We start from the raw sequence: 17753 nt of genomic DNA on the forward strand, positions 1-17753 counted from the left end.
GTGTGTGTGTGTGTGTGTGTGAGAGAGAGAGAGAGAGAGAGAGAGAGAGAGAGAGAGAGAGAGAGAGAGAGAGAGAGAGAGAGAGAGAGAGAGAGAACAAACACGTGGCTTTATATCCAACAGGGTTTGTGAGTTGGACTAGGGTCCCTGATGTGGGAGTCACACACCTCTCCACTTGGCACCAAACACCCCACGTCTCCTAGGGCTGTGTTTGTGGGTTGGGGTAAGGTCGACTTACATATTTCAGTAATTATTGGATCCTTACCGGGTTCCCCAGCCCTCCCTCAGTCAAGCAGTCCACCCACCAATTGGGCCTGAGGTGTTTTGCAGTCATAAGGGTCCCCACATTTGCACAGGGCTCATGGCTCATGTTGGTTTGGGGTGCTTGGCATGCACTTGCCAGGCTCCTGGCTCTGTCCCTTCTGGTCACCTCACAAACTGGCTGAACCTCCCAGTCCCGTCACAGCTCAGGCCTCCAAGCTTCCCAAAATGTACATCCTTGGCCAGCACATGTGGTAGACCTATTCCATTTGGCCTCTTCCAGTGAGGAAATCCTTGCCCTATCCCACCCTCATGACATCCCTGGCTGCCAGTTAGATTCAAGATGCCACCTTTCCCCTCCCGGCACATAGCTTTATGTCGGCTCTCTGTACTCCGCAAATCACCTCTGGCAAAGGCAGGGCAATCAGGGCAGACTTCCTGCAGGAGATGGATGTGAGAAGTGCTTGAAGTAAAGTGCAAGCTAGAGCAGCTGAGAAGGGGTCAGGATCAGCCTGGACTGCTGTTGGGGTTCAACAGCTGCTCAGACCTACACCAGGAACCCAACACTCATGCGCCAGCCCCAGCCATGCCGGTCCTCTGGTTGCTGCCCCAAGCCTGTCCTTCTGGCTCTGAGCAGCATCTGCAGTGGAACCAGAAGCTGGCTGTCTTCTATACCCCGGAGGAGGTGGGAATCCAGTCACAGGGTCTGTGTGAACACTGGCCCTCCCCCCAGCCAGCACTTCGCCTATCACCCGGCCCTGGCAGACAGCTTAATTACCGCTGCAGCGCCCGCCCGCCCGCCCTGCCTCGGCTCGCGTTCCACGTTCCCTAAAATAATAAGGATGGCGTCACTGAGTCACCGATTCCCGCAGCCATGTGCTTCCACCTGGCCTTCTGGATCTATTGTAGGAAGTGAACAAGGACCAGAGAGGGACACAGACGATTTTCTCCTGGGGAGGATTTTGTGTATGTGTTAAGGAGGAAGGACCCTGTCCCTTGAATAGGGATTTTTGAAAGGCCCTTTGAAGAAGGGGTGTGTAATGCCTCTTGTTGGCCGCCTCTAGGGTTGCAGAACACCTCCTGTTGGTAGCGTCCAGGAAAGCTCCCCACTGGCCTCCAACAGGCAAGTCTGCAGCAGGATAGGGTGTTAGGGCAGGAGGACCATTCAACTGTGAGTGTTCAGGCTTGCCTCTGACCTTGTAAGCTGCTCCTGGAAAGAGAAAGCTAAACTACGTAAGTTGGCTAAAGAAAATGAGTGAGGGACTGGAGAGAGTATAGCAGGGAGGGTATTGCCTTGTGTACAGCTGACCCTGGTTCGATATCCCACGTGGTCCCCATGTGGTCCCCTGAGCCTACAAGGAATGAACCCTGGGTGCAGAGACGAGGGTAAACCCTGAGCACCACGAGGTGTGGCCCAACCCACCCCTCTCTCCCCCCAAAATGAGTGCACAGGCCAGAAAAGAGTCTTTGTGAGGAGGGTGTCACTTTGGTTTGATGAGAGCACAGAAAGCATATACTAGCAACCAGCTGTTCAATGATTCTTGCAGTAGTTCTTGCTGGGGTGTGTGGGTTTCTTTTGGGGTGCTGGGGATGAATCTCAAGGCCTCTTACACATGCAAGTAAAGTCCTCTGCTCTGGACCTGGTCCATCATAATGGCCCAGATGATCCCTGTGATATTGGGAAAATCCAGTTTTCCTCCGGACTCTTAACTCCTCATGGAGTCCTCCAGGGTTTGGCCACACAGACTTGATTCCTGCAACTGGCACAAACAGCTGAAATCATCACCTATCCATCATTCTTGTTGCACACCTTGGGGAAGAAAGAAGCTTGTCTCTTTAGCCTCCCAAAGAGTGGCCTTCCAGCTAGAAACAGAAAGTGCGACAAGGAATGGCCCATTTAAAAGCTGACCTATTTAAAACCCATGAGCACCAAAAAAACACGAGGTCAATTGTATTGGAAGCTTCTCTCCTGTGAGGCTGGAGCCTGAAAATGAAACTGTTTAGAACTGACAAGGTTCTAAAACAGAAGTTACAGATATTTATTGTTACACAGGGGAAGGGGAGAAAAAGCTAAAAAATAATCAAGGGTGGAGGGCAGAGGTAGAAAAGTCGTGCCTTAGAATGCTTAGGAAAATACTGGGCTAGAGCAGTACAGGAGGTAGAATGCTTGTCTTGCAACTGGCCTGCCTGGATTTGATCCATTGCATCCCTTACGGCCCTTTGAGTTCCACTAGATGTGAGCCCAGAGCACCACTGGATGTGGCCCCAAGCAAACAAAAAGATGGCTAGGAACATTCTACCTGAGGCCCACTCATCTTTAATTTTTCTTTTCTTTTCTTTTCTTTTTTTCTTTTTTTCTTTTCTTTTCTTTCTTTTCTTCTTTTCCTTCCTCTCCTCTCCTCCTCTCCTCTCCTCTCCTCTCCTCTCCTCTCCTCTCCTCCCTCTCCTCCCCTCTCCCCCCTCCCCTCCCCTCCTCCCTCTTCTCCTCTCCTCTCCTCTCCTCTCCCTCCTCCTCTCCTCTCCTCTCCTCCTCCTCTCCTCTCCTCTCCTCTCCTCTCCTCTCCTCTCCTCCCTCTCCTCCCTCCCCTCCCCTCCTCTCCTCTCTCTCTTCTTTTCTTTCTTGACACACGAGGCAGTGCTCAGGGGTCAGAAATGCACTCAGAAATGACTCATGGCAGTTCTGGAGGACCATATAGGATGCTGGGATCAAACCTGGGTCAGCCATATGCCAGGCAAATGCCTTACCTGCTGTGCTATCATTTCCCATCATCACCCCCCGACACACACCACCTCATATTTTCTAGGAAGTTGCAGAGTGTGGGATTTTCTGGCCTATCTTTGTCCCTATCTTTGTGTGCATGAGGCAGTGAAGTGACTGAATTGGTCTGGAGAGATGGCAAAGGCGGCAGCATGTGCTTTGCAGGAGGCCCAAATTGGGTTCTGTTGGCTTCTCAAACTGAATCATACTGAAAAAAAACGTGATTCTGGATCAAAGAGGAGCCAGTGACTTTTTCCAGGCTGGGGGTGCATCAGGTTTCATGCCTTCTAGCTATGTGCTCTTGTGGGCCTTACTGTCAAGGAAGAGGCAGGCTCCAGAGGTGAGGGGAGCCCATGGACATCTGGGCTTGTCTCTGAGAGCAACTTTCTACCCCTTGCCTCAGTGGAAGACAGAAGAAACTTGCTTCTGCCCTGTCCTTCAAGGACTCACATGGTCTTAGTGTCTTGCCTGGCCCAGCAAAGGGCACAGGTCCCCCATCCCCACTTAACCTTAGTATGCTCTGCAAAGGACTCGGTAGAAACCTGGCCAGTCCTAGCTGGGCCAGAGCATTTCTCCTTTGTTGTTGTTGTTGTTGTTTTTAATCTTCTCAGGTCCCTCTGGCATTGGTTTTTTGGAGGGAACACTGGAAGGATGTGCCCTGTCCCCTCCAGGAAGGGTCAGCTCCTGCTGCTGTCAGCTCATCTCAGGAGCACTTCTTTGCTGGCAGCCAACCTGTACAGCACGTAGGCAGGTCAAGAGGCTGGATGCAGGGTGTACACATTAAGTTAATGAACCTTAGAAATAGTACGGGGGGGTGGTGGTGGCGCTAGAGGTTAGGTGCCTGCCTTGCTTGCGCTAGCCTTGGACGGACTGCGGTTCGATCCCCCGGTGTCCCATATGGTCCCCCAAGCCAGAGCAACTTCTAAGTGCATAGCCAGGAGGAACCCCTGAGCGTTACCCGGGTGTGGCCCCAAAAAAAAAAAAAAGAAATAGTACAAAGGGAAAGGCACTTGCCTTGCACCACAGTTAATCCCAGTGTGATGCCTGACATCCTGTAAAGTATCCCCAAGCACCTCCTAGGAGTTATTCCTGAGCACAGAGCAGGGAGTCAGCCTTTGAGTACCACCGGGTATGGCCCCCAATAGGAAAAACAAGGAAAGATTGTATTGTTTATAAAAGTCCAACTTCTGCTAACTGCACTGGACCTACTTTACTTTAATTTCATAATGGTTTGCTGCCTTTGAGCCTCTGCCAGCTCGGTGGACAGTATAAGTATTTGTTAAGCAGTTACTCAGTAGTCCACTCCCTGCTAGACAGATATGAAGGGTAGCCCCTGACCTCCAGGAGGATCGGATGCTTTAGTACACGATTAATGGTTCCTGGGTCAGCCGCCCTCCGTACCTGTTGATGCAATGGGGGTGGGGGAACAGGACTTGAACTGGATTTGCCTGCAGGCGTGAAGGTAGGGAGGAGACTGGAGGAAGGGGGGGCAGATTAAAAGTGGGGGCTGGAGCTTGCCCTCTGCGGCTTCTACAGTGTCCCTCCTGCTCTTTCTGCAGAGGTAAGCCAGGGCCTTGGAGAGAGAGCCAGTTTATCCAGCCTCTCAGCCCACACCCTCAAGGTGTTTTGCACCAGCTGCCCGAAGGCCTCTGAAAGGAGGGATGCTCTGCAGGCTGGATCTGCAGTGTTGATAATTGAAGTTTGGAATGATCCCATTTGAGAGTTCTGGAAAGGTCCCATCTCACAGTTTGTGACTGAGCATTGAACCATCCTTTTTTGGGCGGGTGGGGAAATTTTTGGGCCACACTGGTGATGCTCAGGGGTTACTTCTGGCTATGTGCTCAGAAATTGCTCCTGGCTTGGGGCTATATGGGGACACCGGGGATTGAGCCCAGGTCTGTCCTGGGTCCGGCTGCTTGCAAGGAAAACCCCCTACCGCTGTGCTACAGCTCTGGCCCCTGAACCATTCTTTTGAGTAATTACTTGTGCTTGCATTCAGTGGACATTGCTTCATTCTTGCTTGGGAACAAGTTTTCAGGAAACACCATGCCTGGACAATCCCCTTTCTCAGGAGCTTTCATTGTCAGTTCTTGGGGGAGAGGAGTAGGGATATCAGGACCCTAGTAGGGGATGCTTAGGTCCCTCAGGAACAGAGCTGAAGACTCAGTCCAGTAGGTAGGGGTGTGTGTGTGTGTGTTGTGTGTGTGTGTGTGTGTGTGAGAGAGAGAGAAGAGAGAGAGGAGAGAGAGAGAGAAGAGAGAGAGAGAGAGAGAGAGGACGAGAGAGAGAGGAGAGAGAGAGAGAGAGAGAGAGAGAGAAACCACATTCGGCTATTTTTAAACAGCCAGTGGAATTGGGAGAGTCTAAACCCAAAGTACAAATTTTCAGTATAATTTTAACTTTGCGCTTAGCTCACACCCAGGATTTGGCAGGGGAAATGGGCCTTCGTTTTTTTGCTGCTGCTTTTTTCCTTCCTTTTTTAAGCAGAGCACACCCTGATGTCAAAGGATCTTCTCTTCCCTGGGAGGGTTTGGGGAGCAGGGAACTGGTGCCTTCTGGCACATGTGGGAGGGAGTAGGGACTCACCGATGCTCTCCTGGGTGTGCCAGGGTTCACTGAGTCCTCCTACCCCCACCCCATGCCTTCCTCATTCCCAGTAGGGCTCACTTTTTTGAGGGAGGTACAAGCCCATGAGTCTTGGGGATGCACTAGAGGGCGCTCCAGGCTCCGCTCTGGGAGTGGTGTCATGCCACGGACTAAATTTGGGGTGTTGCTATGCAAACATACTCTGACCTCGAGTCATCCCTTGGTCCTGGCTCCTCCCCCACCGGTAGTTTGATCACTTCAGACACCCAGAGCAACTTCCCCTGATGTCCTTGATGACAGACACCCAACGAGCTTGGGCCCTTCAGGCTCATATTTGGGGCACTTGGGTATTTGCTATCAGTTTCTGTTCTAAGCCATGTTCTCTCTAATCTCACTTCCAACTGGGCTAGCTAGGCAAGATTGTGGGAAACAACCCCACCCCTGCTGGCCCCAGGGGAAGGAGGCTTGTTGCTTGGGGGCTGGGGCCACAGAGTCCAAAATCTCCCCCTCTCTGGCTTTCTGATCACTCTCACTGGCTACCAGCTGGGTTGGGTTCATGCTTTGATTACGAAGAGTCACCAGGAGGAGGACCACCAGGAGAACCCGTCCCTTCCCCTTCTGCTGGAAGAGGAGCTAAGGACAGGGCTGGGTAGAGGAGCATCTTTGGGAAAGTCAGAGAAGTCTCAGTGAGGTCACCTTCTGGCAATCTGGGCTTCAGGATTCTTCAAGAATATTTGGGACTGTTCAGGATTGAATGGGGCCATCAAGGATTGTTCTGGAATGTTTGGGGACCCTCGAGGCTGTTCTGGAATGCTTGAGACTGGTTGGGATTGTCTGGAACTGATTGACTTGGGACTTTTGGCAGGACTTTTAAGGCTATAAAACGGGACTCTAGAAACCCCTGCCTCCCAACAGACACGCTGATGGTGAGAATTCAGATGAGAACTCAGTGAGGATTCAGACAGTGCTCTGCTGAGGGCTCAGTAAAGACATATGGAACGCATATGACTATAAAGTCTTAGTTGTAGTTGATTGTAGTCCCAGCAAACAGTGGCCATAGTTCATTGTGGAGCTAGGGCTGAATCAATCTCTCATGGTCAGTTTGGGGGTGCTTGTGGAGACCCACTTCCGGGAGCTCTCCATTGACTCTGACTCCCGATCCCAAGCCTTCTTTCTTGGCTGATGGCCTGTCTAGAGAAATAGATCTGCAATCTTAGAAGGTGACTGGGAAGCCTGTCTTTGGAGTTCAAGATTTCCAGGCAGGGTTGGAGAGACAGACAGTACAGTGGGGGAGGGCACGGGTCTAAAATGCTGCTGATCACAAGTGGATCCCCAATACCCTATTTGGCTCCCTTAGCCTAATCAGGAGTGATCCCAAACCTAAAACAGATTTAAACTTCTTGGGCAAAGAGATTATGCAGGGGATATGGGGAATAAGGTCTTTCACCTGACTGACCTGGGTTCGGTTCCCAGTCCCCCAAGTACTGCTTGAAGTGACCCTTGTACATGCTGAGTAAAACCTATCCCCAACCCCTAATAAACAAACCCCAGATTTAGGGACTTGGCCAATTTAGGCACATCAAGGATTCTGGTCCCTCCATATCAGCTTCTCAAACCTGACAGCAAAGCATGGAACTGGGCTATCTCCACTGTGGAGTTCTGCTGGTCTCTGTCCACAGTGTCAGTGAATGGAGTATAAGGACCCGCAGTCCCCATGTTTCAGCACAGAGTAAGGTCCTGATGATGCCATAACCATCACATGAATCTCTATATGAGTGGGAAGTCTAAGGAGCTCTGTGCCTTGACTGTGGGGCAGGCCAGGTGGTGGCCGGTGGGCAGGGCAGGAACCTACAGTCACCACGCCAGAGAGGGCAAGGGATTGGGGGCTGAGAATGGGAGACAGTTGAGGTCTTTGGAGGGGGCCAGTAGCCTAGCCAGGGGTCCTCTGTGTGGAGCTGAGCTGTTGGGGGTTTTGGTTTTGTTTGGTTTGGGTTTTTGGGGGGGGCCACATTCAACAGTGCTCAGGGAACCATATGAGGTACTGGGAATTGAACCTGGACTACTGCATGCAAAGCAAGTGTTATGCCTGCTGTATGTACTATCTTTTGGCCCTGGGGTTGGAATGAGACCATCGACCTTGCCCCTGACAATAAAAGTTACTGAGTCATGGTAACTTTGGCTACCATGGCTCTTGTCTGAGTTCCCCTTTCCCACCTCTCATTGTACAGCTTGCTTACCTCAAACTTCCTGCTTCTACCTTCCTACCACCCCCATTTTGATAAAGGGCAGAAAGATCCAGGTGGGAATTTGGCGTGGAGGAATCTGGAAGAACCAGAAGCAGGATGTTTCTGGCTGGGGACCCCTTCCTGCCTCCCAAATAGCCCTCCCCCGTCATGGAATTCTCTTCTTCACAGCTCCTCTTCGCCCTTCCCTCTGCAGGTGAAAGAGCTCGTCCTGGACAACTGTCGGTCGAATGACGGCAAAATTGAGGGCCTGACAGACGAATTTGAGGAACTGGAGTTCTTAAGTACAATCAACGTCGGCCTCAGCTCAGTTGCAAACTTACCAAAGTTAAACAAACTTAAGAAGGTGAGAGGGGCTGTGTGGAGCAGGGGAGAGGGGAGGCAGTGAAGGGGGCTTGGCTGAGGGTGCCTGCACACCTGTGGATGGGTCCCGATATCTTCTTCCATCCTGGCCTTTCTGGGCACTTCACAGTCTTTGTTTTAAGATCTATATTTACCTTATTTTTTTCCCCTTGCCTCGTTTAGCTTGAACTAAGTGATAACAGAGTCTCAGGGGGCCTGGAAGTATTGGCAGAAAAATGTCCGAACCTCACGCATCTAAATTTAAGTGGCAACAAAATTAAAGACCTCAGCACAATTGAACCACTGGTGAGTCATAGGGTCCCCCTCCCCCCCTTCTTGGATGGGCTAGGGGGTACCGATACCAAAAATTCTCTTTGGGGGCCGGAGAGATAGCATGGAGGTAAAGCGTTTGCCTTTCATGCAGGAGGTCATCGGTTCGAATCCCGGCGTCCCATATGGTCCCCCGTGCCTGCCAGGAGCAATTTCTGAGCCTGGAGCCAGGAATAACCCCTGAGCACTGCCGGGTGTGACCCCCCCCCAAAAAAAAAAATTCTCTTTGGTGGTTTGGTTTGGTTTGATTTGGCTTGGTTTTCATTTATCTGACTTTGTTTGATTCTTTCTGTGCTAGGAGATAGAACAGAACCACTTCTGTTCCATTCGTAAAGAAATGGGGGTGTAGAGTTTAGTAGCTTGTCCAAGGTGACACAGATGGGGGACACCAGGCTTTCAAGTTCTAGTCCAGCACTTTCTTCTTATACTTTTTGCTTAGCAGGAAACATGAGCTGTGGTGTCTCCAGGCTTAGAGTGTGGCTTGTCGGCTGTCTTGGGGAGGGGAGAGCCAGCCAGGACTTAAGCTCACTCTGGACAGGGTCGTTTCTTGTGTCCTTGGTGGTTGACCTAAGCTGGTGCCTAGGGACAGTTTTCCCTGGGGTGGGTAGCAGAGAACTGGATGGCTTGGGGGTCTCCAGCTCTTGCTCTGATGGTGACCAGGGCTTTTGACACTGGGAATGTTTCTGACTCTTTTGCTTGGTCTCACCATATACTTAGAACTCTGGTCTATTAAGTGGTCAGAATAAGGCCATGCTTGAGTACATACTACTGTGGGAAAGAGTATGCTGTTGTAAATCCACACATGTCTTTTTATGGCTGGAGGGATAGATTGTACAAGGTTAACACGCTTACCTGGAATTGTAATGGCTGTGAAGCTAGTTTGAATTTTGGCACCCATGTAGTCTCTTGAGCACCACCAAATGGGACCAAAATAATTTAAAAAAAAACCCACAAAAGAGGACTGAAGAGAGTGTAACTGGTAGGTTTGCCTTGCACATAGCCAACCTGGGTTCAGTCCCCAGCATCCCATATTGTTTCCCGCCTGGAGTGATCCCTGAGTACAATGAGGGGTAAGCTCTGAACACTGCTGGGTGAAGCCTTCAAACAAACAAACAAACAAACAAACAAAAATATCACTTCATAAGCTATGCACTGTAGAATATCTAGAAAGCCATGTGCATATTTTGATCAAGTTAACCTTTTCAGGGAATACAGGCTGAAGTTTGAGTTTATTGGGTCCTTTTATTATTATTTTTTCCCTTTTACTGGACTGGGGATTAAGCCCGACTTCACACATGAAAGCAAGTACTTCACTGAGAAATCACATCCCTGGCCCTGGATCTTAGAATTCTTGTCCAAAACACTCTTCTTGGGCTGGAGTGAATGCAGTGAGTAGAGTATTCGTCTTACACGCAACCAATACCAGGGTTCTATCCCTGGCACCATGTATGGTCTCCTGAGCACTGCCAGCAATGATTTCTGAGTGCAGAGTCAGAAATAATCCCTGAACATCACCCTATGTGGCTCAGTCCTCTCCTTCCCTCCCTCCCCAAAGTTTCCTTGTCCCTTCAGAGAGTGTTAGTGATGGCCAGGGTTGTGGAAATGAAATTGTATTTCCCCCTCATGCTTCTTTTCCTGTGCCTCTGGCATGGTGCTGTTGCTAGAATAAGCATCTCTAGACTTGCTCTTTGGTTGCCTTCTTCCACTGACTGGGGAAGGCAGTTACTGGATTAGCCACAAGATCTTTTTCCTCATCTGTCACAAAAAGAAAGCTCTCTGAAGTTTACATGTTTGGGGAGGTTAAGTCACTTCCACACGCCCTCTGCTGATCCAGCCAGACCACCTTGCCCTGGTTATCAAGCATTGTGATGCATAAATTCATTGAATATAAGGAGCCACCTGCTTGGCTACAGTCTGGATATCCAGAATGAGCAGTGTCTGTAATGAGATCTTTTTTTTTTTTTTTTTTTTTTTTAACAGACATAAATGAAATGTTTTTATTTTTATATAGTTACCGGAAATTACAAAGTTTTTCATGATTGCTTTTGAGGTATACAATGTTCCAACACCAATCACATTACCAATGTTCACCTCTCTCCACTTTTTCTCCACACCTCTATTTGCCTCCCACCAGTCTTCTTCTATAAAAGGCACTTTTTAATATAATTTTTTACAGTTTTTTTTTTTTAATTTTTATTTTTTTATTTAAACACCTTGATTACATACATGATTGTTTTTGGGTTTCAGTCATGTAAAGAACACCACCCATCACCAGTGCAACATTCCCATCACCAATGTCCAAGTCTCCCTCCTACCCACCCAACCCCCGATCTTTTTTTTTTTAAAGATTTTCATTTACTTAATTCATTTTGTGTTTTGGAGCCATACCTGATGGTGCCCAGGGCCTCAAATCGACATATGACAGGGACTGGATCAAGGTTGGTTACACTATAAGGCAAATGTCTTAAGCACTGGGCTATGTCTGGCCTCAATAATAAGCTCTTGAGAGAGAAACCTGGTAGTAGGAGACTCTGACTTGAAGACATATGGAGTTAAGTTGACTCTTGTTTGGGTTAGGTTTGAGGTGCTGAGGCTAGAACTGGGACTCTCACATGCAAAGTGTGACTAGAGTGACCTCAAGGACAAAATCAGGGCCCTCAGGTGTTTCTTTTTTTTATTTCTTAAACTATGCAGTTGAGCTATATGACCAAGTCAATTCTCTGCCTCCCCTTTCCTCACCTGCAGAACAAATTATGCATTCTTTATTCCTTCATGAGCTTGTGAGGATACTTTGTGGGTACATAAGTAAGATGCTGAGCATTGCTGCCACCTCAGTACTGTTGGCATCATTATCAGAGGCAGCAGTCAGTGTATATGGCCTAGTTTGTTCTCTGCTGCCATCTTGGTTGCTGTAGCAGCCGCAGAAGTTGGCTGTGCATCAAGATGCCCCAGGTTGGGCTGGGGATGTAGCTCGGCATGTGTGTCTGACAACTGGGTCCAGTTCTTTCTTTTTGGAGTGGTGAGTGTTTGGGGTCACACCTGGTGACGCTTAGAGTTTTCCTAGTTCTACCTTCTGGAGTCACTCCTAGTGGTGCTTGAGGGACCTTGTGGAGTATAGGGGATCGACGAACTGGGCCAATCGTGTGCAAGGCAAGTGCCCTAAGTGCTATTGCTCTGGTCCTCTGAGTCTCAAAGTTTTTTTATTCTATTCTATTTTATTTTTTCAGGGTGGTTGGAAGGTTTGGGCTATACCAAGTGATGTTCAGGGTTAATGGCTCTCAGGGATTATTCCTGGTGGGCTCAGGGGACCATATGGAATGTCAGGGATTGAAACCTCGTTGGCCACATGCAAGGTAAGAGATAACAACTTCGGAATCAGTATTAGCACTGGACTTCAGATGTTTAAGGATCCCTATTTTGCAAGGGAGAGAAACAGGTCCAGCAGCCTTGCTTGCCTTTTTGTCCACCATGATCCCTCGACTGACTAGGGTTCTTCCCCATCCACCCCTCGACTTTCTGGCATACCCCTTGCCCTCATCACTCACTAGTGAACTCTCATCTTGTGTTGGCAGAAAAAGTTAGAAAACCTCAAGAGCTTAGATCTATTCAATTGTGAAGTGACCAACCTGAACGACTACCGAGAAAACGTGTTCAAGCTCCTCCCGCAGCTCACGTACCTCGATGGCTATGACCGGGATGACAAGGAAGCGCCAGACTCGGATGCTGAGGGCTACGTGGAGGAGGGTCTGGATGACGACGACGAGGAGGATGAGGACGGTGGGTGACCCGGGAAAGGGAAGGCTCCCCAGAGCTACGACACTGTCCTCTCTGCATGCCTGTCTCTCGTGTTCCCTGTGGAGGGTTTGGTCTCCAGAGAATACCCTGTATCTGCCTCACACCTTCCAGCCACCCCTCAGGCTGCCCTACCAGTTTTGCCCCTTGTTCAAAGTCCTCAAAGCTGCTGCGCCCCACCGGTCTCTAGACTCAGGGACCCTCCGGAAGAGGAACATGGGTGTGACCTGTCAGCCCTTTTTCTATCTAGGTGGTTGGCAATGAAGTCAGCAAAATTGTAGGGGCCCCTAGTGGCTGTCACTCCAGAACTGGCCAGGACTGGTGGGTGTGGGCCCAGGAGCCCCAGGGCCCCTCAAGAAAGAGGCCACAGCACTTCATGTTGGGGGAATATAAGAACAGGGAAAGGGAGTCTCTTGGGAACCCTCTCTTCACCCCATGGTGCTGGCGGGCCCGCACCCAGACTGGAGACTTGGCTGTTAATCCAGATTCAGAGTTTGTTTCACTTTCTGAGGGTGAGACACCCCCTCTCTTCACCCCACAGTTTTTGCCCCATGGCAGAGAACAACCAGGCCTGAAGTCTGGCCTAGCTCTAACTGATGCTACCTGTGACAGCGAGCAAACCACTTCACTTCAGTCCACCCTGTCTCGATCCAAACCTTCCACGAGAAGGGGTTGGCTGGATGTGCTTTCCCAAATGAATGGGCTTGTTGTTTTCCTGGCCCTGAGTTTTGTCCTCTGAGCTGGCAGCTTCCTTCCCCCCCCCCCCCAAGAACTTCCAGTTTCTATAAAGCTAGAAGAGGGCTTGTTTTCCAGATGACTTTAGGGCATATTCAGTGCTGGTGGAACTTTTGGACTCTGGGTCTGGGTAAATGTGGGCCTTACACGGAGGGTGGTGCCAAACCCTGTCTTTCTGTCTAATGCTGGGAAGATCCTGCTCAACACTGGTCTTGTTCTTGTCCCTCTTCTCCCTTTAGAAGAAGAATATGATGAAGATGCTCATCCAGTAGAAGATGAGGAGGACGAGGATGAGGAAGAGGAAGGTGAAGAGGAGGATGTGAGTGGTGAAGAGGAGGTGAGAGGCTTCATGGGAAGAACTTGCTTTCTCTGCTCTGAGTCCTCCTCAAGTGCTCGCTTTACTCCCCTGTTCCACTGTTTTCAGAGTGCTCCCCCAATGTTCCCTATACTTCCTGAGCGCACCTGCTGTTTATATTGAGCCACTAAATGTCCCAGGGTCCAGGTCATGGAAATTAGAAGTTTTTAGGCCTTTTTCATTGAGCTGCTTTGGCGGACTTGACGTCAGCCCCTGGGAGGGGGAGAAGTGGGTTCTGAAGCCAGCAAAGAAGGGGACTCCCCTATCCTTCCTGCAAACCTGAACCTTAGGGATCACTCCTGACAGAACTCAAGGACCTTATGGGGTACTGGGGACCAAACTCAGGGATAAGCAAGTGCCCTACCCACTTGCTGTACTATTGATCTGGCCTCCCTCACTTGTTTGTTTGTTTGTTTAGTATTGGAGGTACACAAATTGATAACCCTGTGCATTATATGCTCTCTTCTCCTCCAGAGTTAGATCCAGGGACCCTGAACTTCATTTCTTGTATTTTCAAAAATGAGTTCTCTTAGATTTCTCGTCACCATTATTGTTATAGTATTTATTCAGGGCTAAGGGAGATGGGCTAGACTAGAGAGTGAAATGCATGTTCTGCGTGTGAGACTCTGGGTTCTTTTCAACATTCCATGGGTTTCCATAGCACCTGTGCCCCCAACTCTCCTGTGTCCTCAACTCCCTCTCCCCCAACCCCTCAAATGATGAAGCTATGAAAGATCTGCTTTGGCTAGTGGGTAGTAGGGTAAGACACCTGCGATACATATTCATGTGGCTGGCTCTCTGCATATAGCATACCATCACCTTTATGTGGGGGGAGTTAGAGCCCCTTCCCCAACCCCCCACTCCCCCAGCTCTGGGCTGCGACAGTATGGACAGGAGAGCAGAGCAGGACCAAGCACTGACCCACTGTGTTTCTGGGCAAGTGTGTTAACTTATTTTTTCACCTGTCAGAAGGGGTCATTTTACAACTGGGTCATAGGTGTCGTTGAATTATGAAGAGGATTAAATAATCATTTGTAATTGATATGCGTGGAGAGAGTATCTAACTACTTGTTATGTTTGTTGGAGTTGCCTTTTTTTTCTTGGGGGACACACCCAGCAATGCTCAGGTTACTCAGTGCTCTGCACTCAGAAATTACTTCTGGAGCGATGGCGCAGGGCATAAGGCTGACAGTGTGGCTGACCAGTAGGGCACCTACTTTGTACATGTGTGTGGGGACCTGTGCTAAATACCCAGCACTGCAAAAATCAAAACCAAATAAACAGGAGACAAACCCAGACACGAGGGGTATGACAGATATCTACTACCTCCCGACTGCTATTTGTTGACCCCTCTCTGTCATGCTGACCTTCAGGAAGGTTCTCTAGACAGGCTCTAGTATCAAGCCGTACTAGCTTTCATTTTCCTAGGTCAAGGCTGTTAGGGTACTTCTTCAAAATATTGTAGGCATTGGGGGGTTGAGAAATAGTATTGCAGGTAGGGGATTTGCCTTGCATACGGCTGACCTAGGTTTGTTCTTCAGCATCCCACATGGTTCCTCAAATCCCACCCAATCCCTTAGCACCACCAGATGTGGTCCCAGAATAAACAAAAAAATAAACCACCAAAACTTATTTTGGGGGGAGAGGGGGTTTGGGCCACACTCGACAGCACTCTCCTGGCTCTGCACTCAGAATGCCCCTGACAGTTTCGGGGGAACCATATGGGATGCTGGGATTTGAACCTGTGTCCTTCCTGTATTGGCCGCATGCAGGCAAACACCCTGCCACTGTGTTATCATTCTGGCCCCCCCAAAACAAATATTATAGATTTTAAAAAGTAGAATTGGGCCAGAGCAATAGCCTGGTGGGTAGGGCATTTGCTTTGCACGTGGCTAACCTAGGTTCAACCCCCAGCATCCTATATGGTCCCCTGAGCTTGCTAGGAGTGATTTCTGAGCACAGGGTCAGAAATAACCTCTGAGTGCTGCTGGGTGTGGCCCAAAAAACCGAAGGGAGAATAAAAAAAGAAACACACACACACACACACACACACACACACACACACACACACACACACACACACACACACACACACACACACACACACACTTCCTGCTGTTGCTCTTTCCCCCATGAAGCTCTTTCTAAACAAATGACATAAGACAACAGATGTTGGCTGGGCATGGAACTTCAGAGGCAGCATCAAGCCTAGGCTGAGTGGGCAGTCTCAGGCCTGGCTGGTCCATAAGCTGGTGGAATTAATGCCTCTTCCCTCTCTACATTCTCTCCTGCAGTTGGTCCAAGTGTGTGGGAGGGACTGTGTTGGGTGAGGGTGGACTTGCCACAGAATCTGATGAATTGAGACTGATGTCCACCTGTCTCTTCTCTCCTAGGAAGAGGAGGAAGGCTATAATGATGGGGAAGTAGACGACGAGGAAGAGGAAGAAGAACCAGGTGGTACGAAACCTTTCTTTTACTCTCCTTCCTGGCAGTAGCTGTTAGCCTGAGACCGTGGTCAGAGCCACAGGGTCACACAGTCAAGGTGCCTCTGGCTGCTGAGAGGGCAAAAGCTCTGCTCCCGTTTGGGCTCTGGGGAATCTCCCAGAGCTGTTGATCTTGAATATCTTTTTCTTCCTCTTGCAGAAGGAGAGAGGGCGCCAAAACGAAAACGAGAGCCTGAAGATGAGGGTGAAGAAGATGACTAAATGAAATAACCTATTTTGGAAAAAAAATTCCTATTGTGATTTGACTGTTTTTACCCGTAACCCCTCCCCCCAAATCCCGCCCCCCGAAACTTATTTTTTTCTGATTGTAACAGTTGCTGTGGGAACGAGAGGGGAAAAGTGTACTGGGGGTTGTGGGGGGAGGGAAGGGGAGGGGGTGGAATAAAAGACTATTTTTACTGCCACTCTTTATTTTTTTCCCCCCTCCCCTCCTTTTTCTTTGTGTCTGGTTTGGTCCCTATAATTGAGAAAGCTGAAGAACGCATCCAGTGAGCATCTGCTTGCTCCTTTCTCTCAGGATGCTCATGAGGTCCCCTACATTTCCTGGTGTTGCCCGAGTTTCTGAAGGGAGTGGGGAGGCCCTGGCTGGCCCCGGTTTGGTTTCTCAAAGCCCAGGAGGGGCTGAGCTCCAGCCACGACCTACCTCTTGTCCTGGGTCCCCATGATCTCAGCAGTTCATGGGTTTGCTAAAGGCCTACGGTGCCCTGGTTTGTAAATAGGAACCTCAAGGCATGTTTTGGCACTGGTGTGTTGGGGGGGGAGAATCCCCGACTCTCATCCCCCTTTCCTCTCAGAGATAGTGGTGGGCTCCACTCTTCCAAGAACATGAGAGTCCTCATCATAGTTGTGCGTCAGAGAGCTGGAAAGGGTGGGCCCCTAACTTAGGGGTCACGTGGATCTGGCAATTGGTATTCCCAGAGAACATTGCAGACCCTCAGACACAGCCTCTTTAACAGGTCTCAAAACAACTGTCCTCTTTGTTCTATGAAATATTAGAGCGCTTTGTATTCTGCACTGCACAGAAAGTCCTTTCACCTGTACGCCTGTGTTTTACTCCTTTTAACAAACCTGAGTGCAGGCCATGGCATTGCCTCATGTTGGCAGGGGGTTCTTTTTCATACACCCAAGCATGGGATAAAAAAAAAGAACGCAAAATTGTATTTTCTTACCTAGTGGAAATTCTGAAATGACTGCAAATCCCTAGTGAATGTACAGGTCTGTTTCCCTGTCCCTCTTCTGGATCGCTTTGGAAGTGGCGTGTCATTTCCCAGCCTGCGTCTCATCTGTACAAAACAACATCTATACCGGGTTTTCTCCGCACCCCCCCTCAGAAGAGCCAAACTTTGAGTTTTATGTCTGTTTGTCATTGATAAATTTCAATAAATCTTTTTATACAAGTTTTTGAGGGATGGCTTTTTTGAGTGAAGATGTGTTTCTGGGCTGGGGGAGGCTTTACTTCTGGAACCTAAAAGAAGGAGACATTTCTGGACGGGAGTCATAGTATAGTGAATTGGCCTTGAGCACAGCTGACCCAGGCTTGATTACTTCCAGCACCGCCAGGAATAATCCCTGAGCACTGACTGGAATGTTCAGTCAATACTCCAAATGTTCTCACAGGTGAGCACATTCTAGACGCCATGTTTGGATCCTTTGGATCTCAAAGCAAGACTCCACTGCTCATGAAGCTTCATTAATGCTGGAGGTTATGAGATGACGACAAGAGGTAGCATAGGCCTTATGTTTGAGACTTTTATCCCTGACATCCCACACAAATCCAGCTTAGAAAAAAAGTGAAAACCTAATTTAAAAAAAAAAAAAAAGAAAACCTGCCATCAGAAACTTAAACA

At 49.2% G+C, this 17753-nt stretch overlaps 1 protein-coding gene across 1 annotated transcript in view; it reads left to right on the plus strand.

The window, feature by feature from the left end:
- ANP32A (acidic nuclear phosphoprotein 32 family member A) overlaps positions 1-17306 on the plus strand; it is a 39952-nt gene extending 22646 nt beyond the window's left edge. The window contains exons 2-7 of the mRNA XM_049778399.1: positions 8045-8194; positions 8374-8496; positions 12093-12297; positions 13287-13384; positions 15796-15859; positions 16046-17306. Coding sequence (XP_049634356.1) covers positions 8045-8194; positions 8374-8496; positions 12093-12297; positions 13287-13384; positions 15796-15859; positions 16046-16107 — 702 coding nt within the window. The 3' untranslated portion in view covers positions 16108-17306. The remainder of the gene's footprint in view (positions 1-8044; positions 8195-8373; positions 8497-12092; positions 12298-13286; positions 13385-15795; positions 15860-16045) is intronic.
- Positions 17307-17753: the final 447 nt, after the last annotated feature.

This window comes from Suncus etruscus, chromosome 1, assembly GCF_024139225.1.
Source record: "Suncus etruscus isolate mSunEtr1 chromosome 1, mSunEtr1.pri.cur, whole genome shotgun sequence".
In the NCBI taxonomy this organism is placed as follows: domain Eukaryota; kingdom Metazoa; phylum Chordata; class Mammalia; order Eulipotyphla; family Soricidae; genus Suncus; species Suncus etruscus.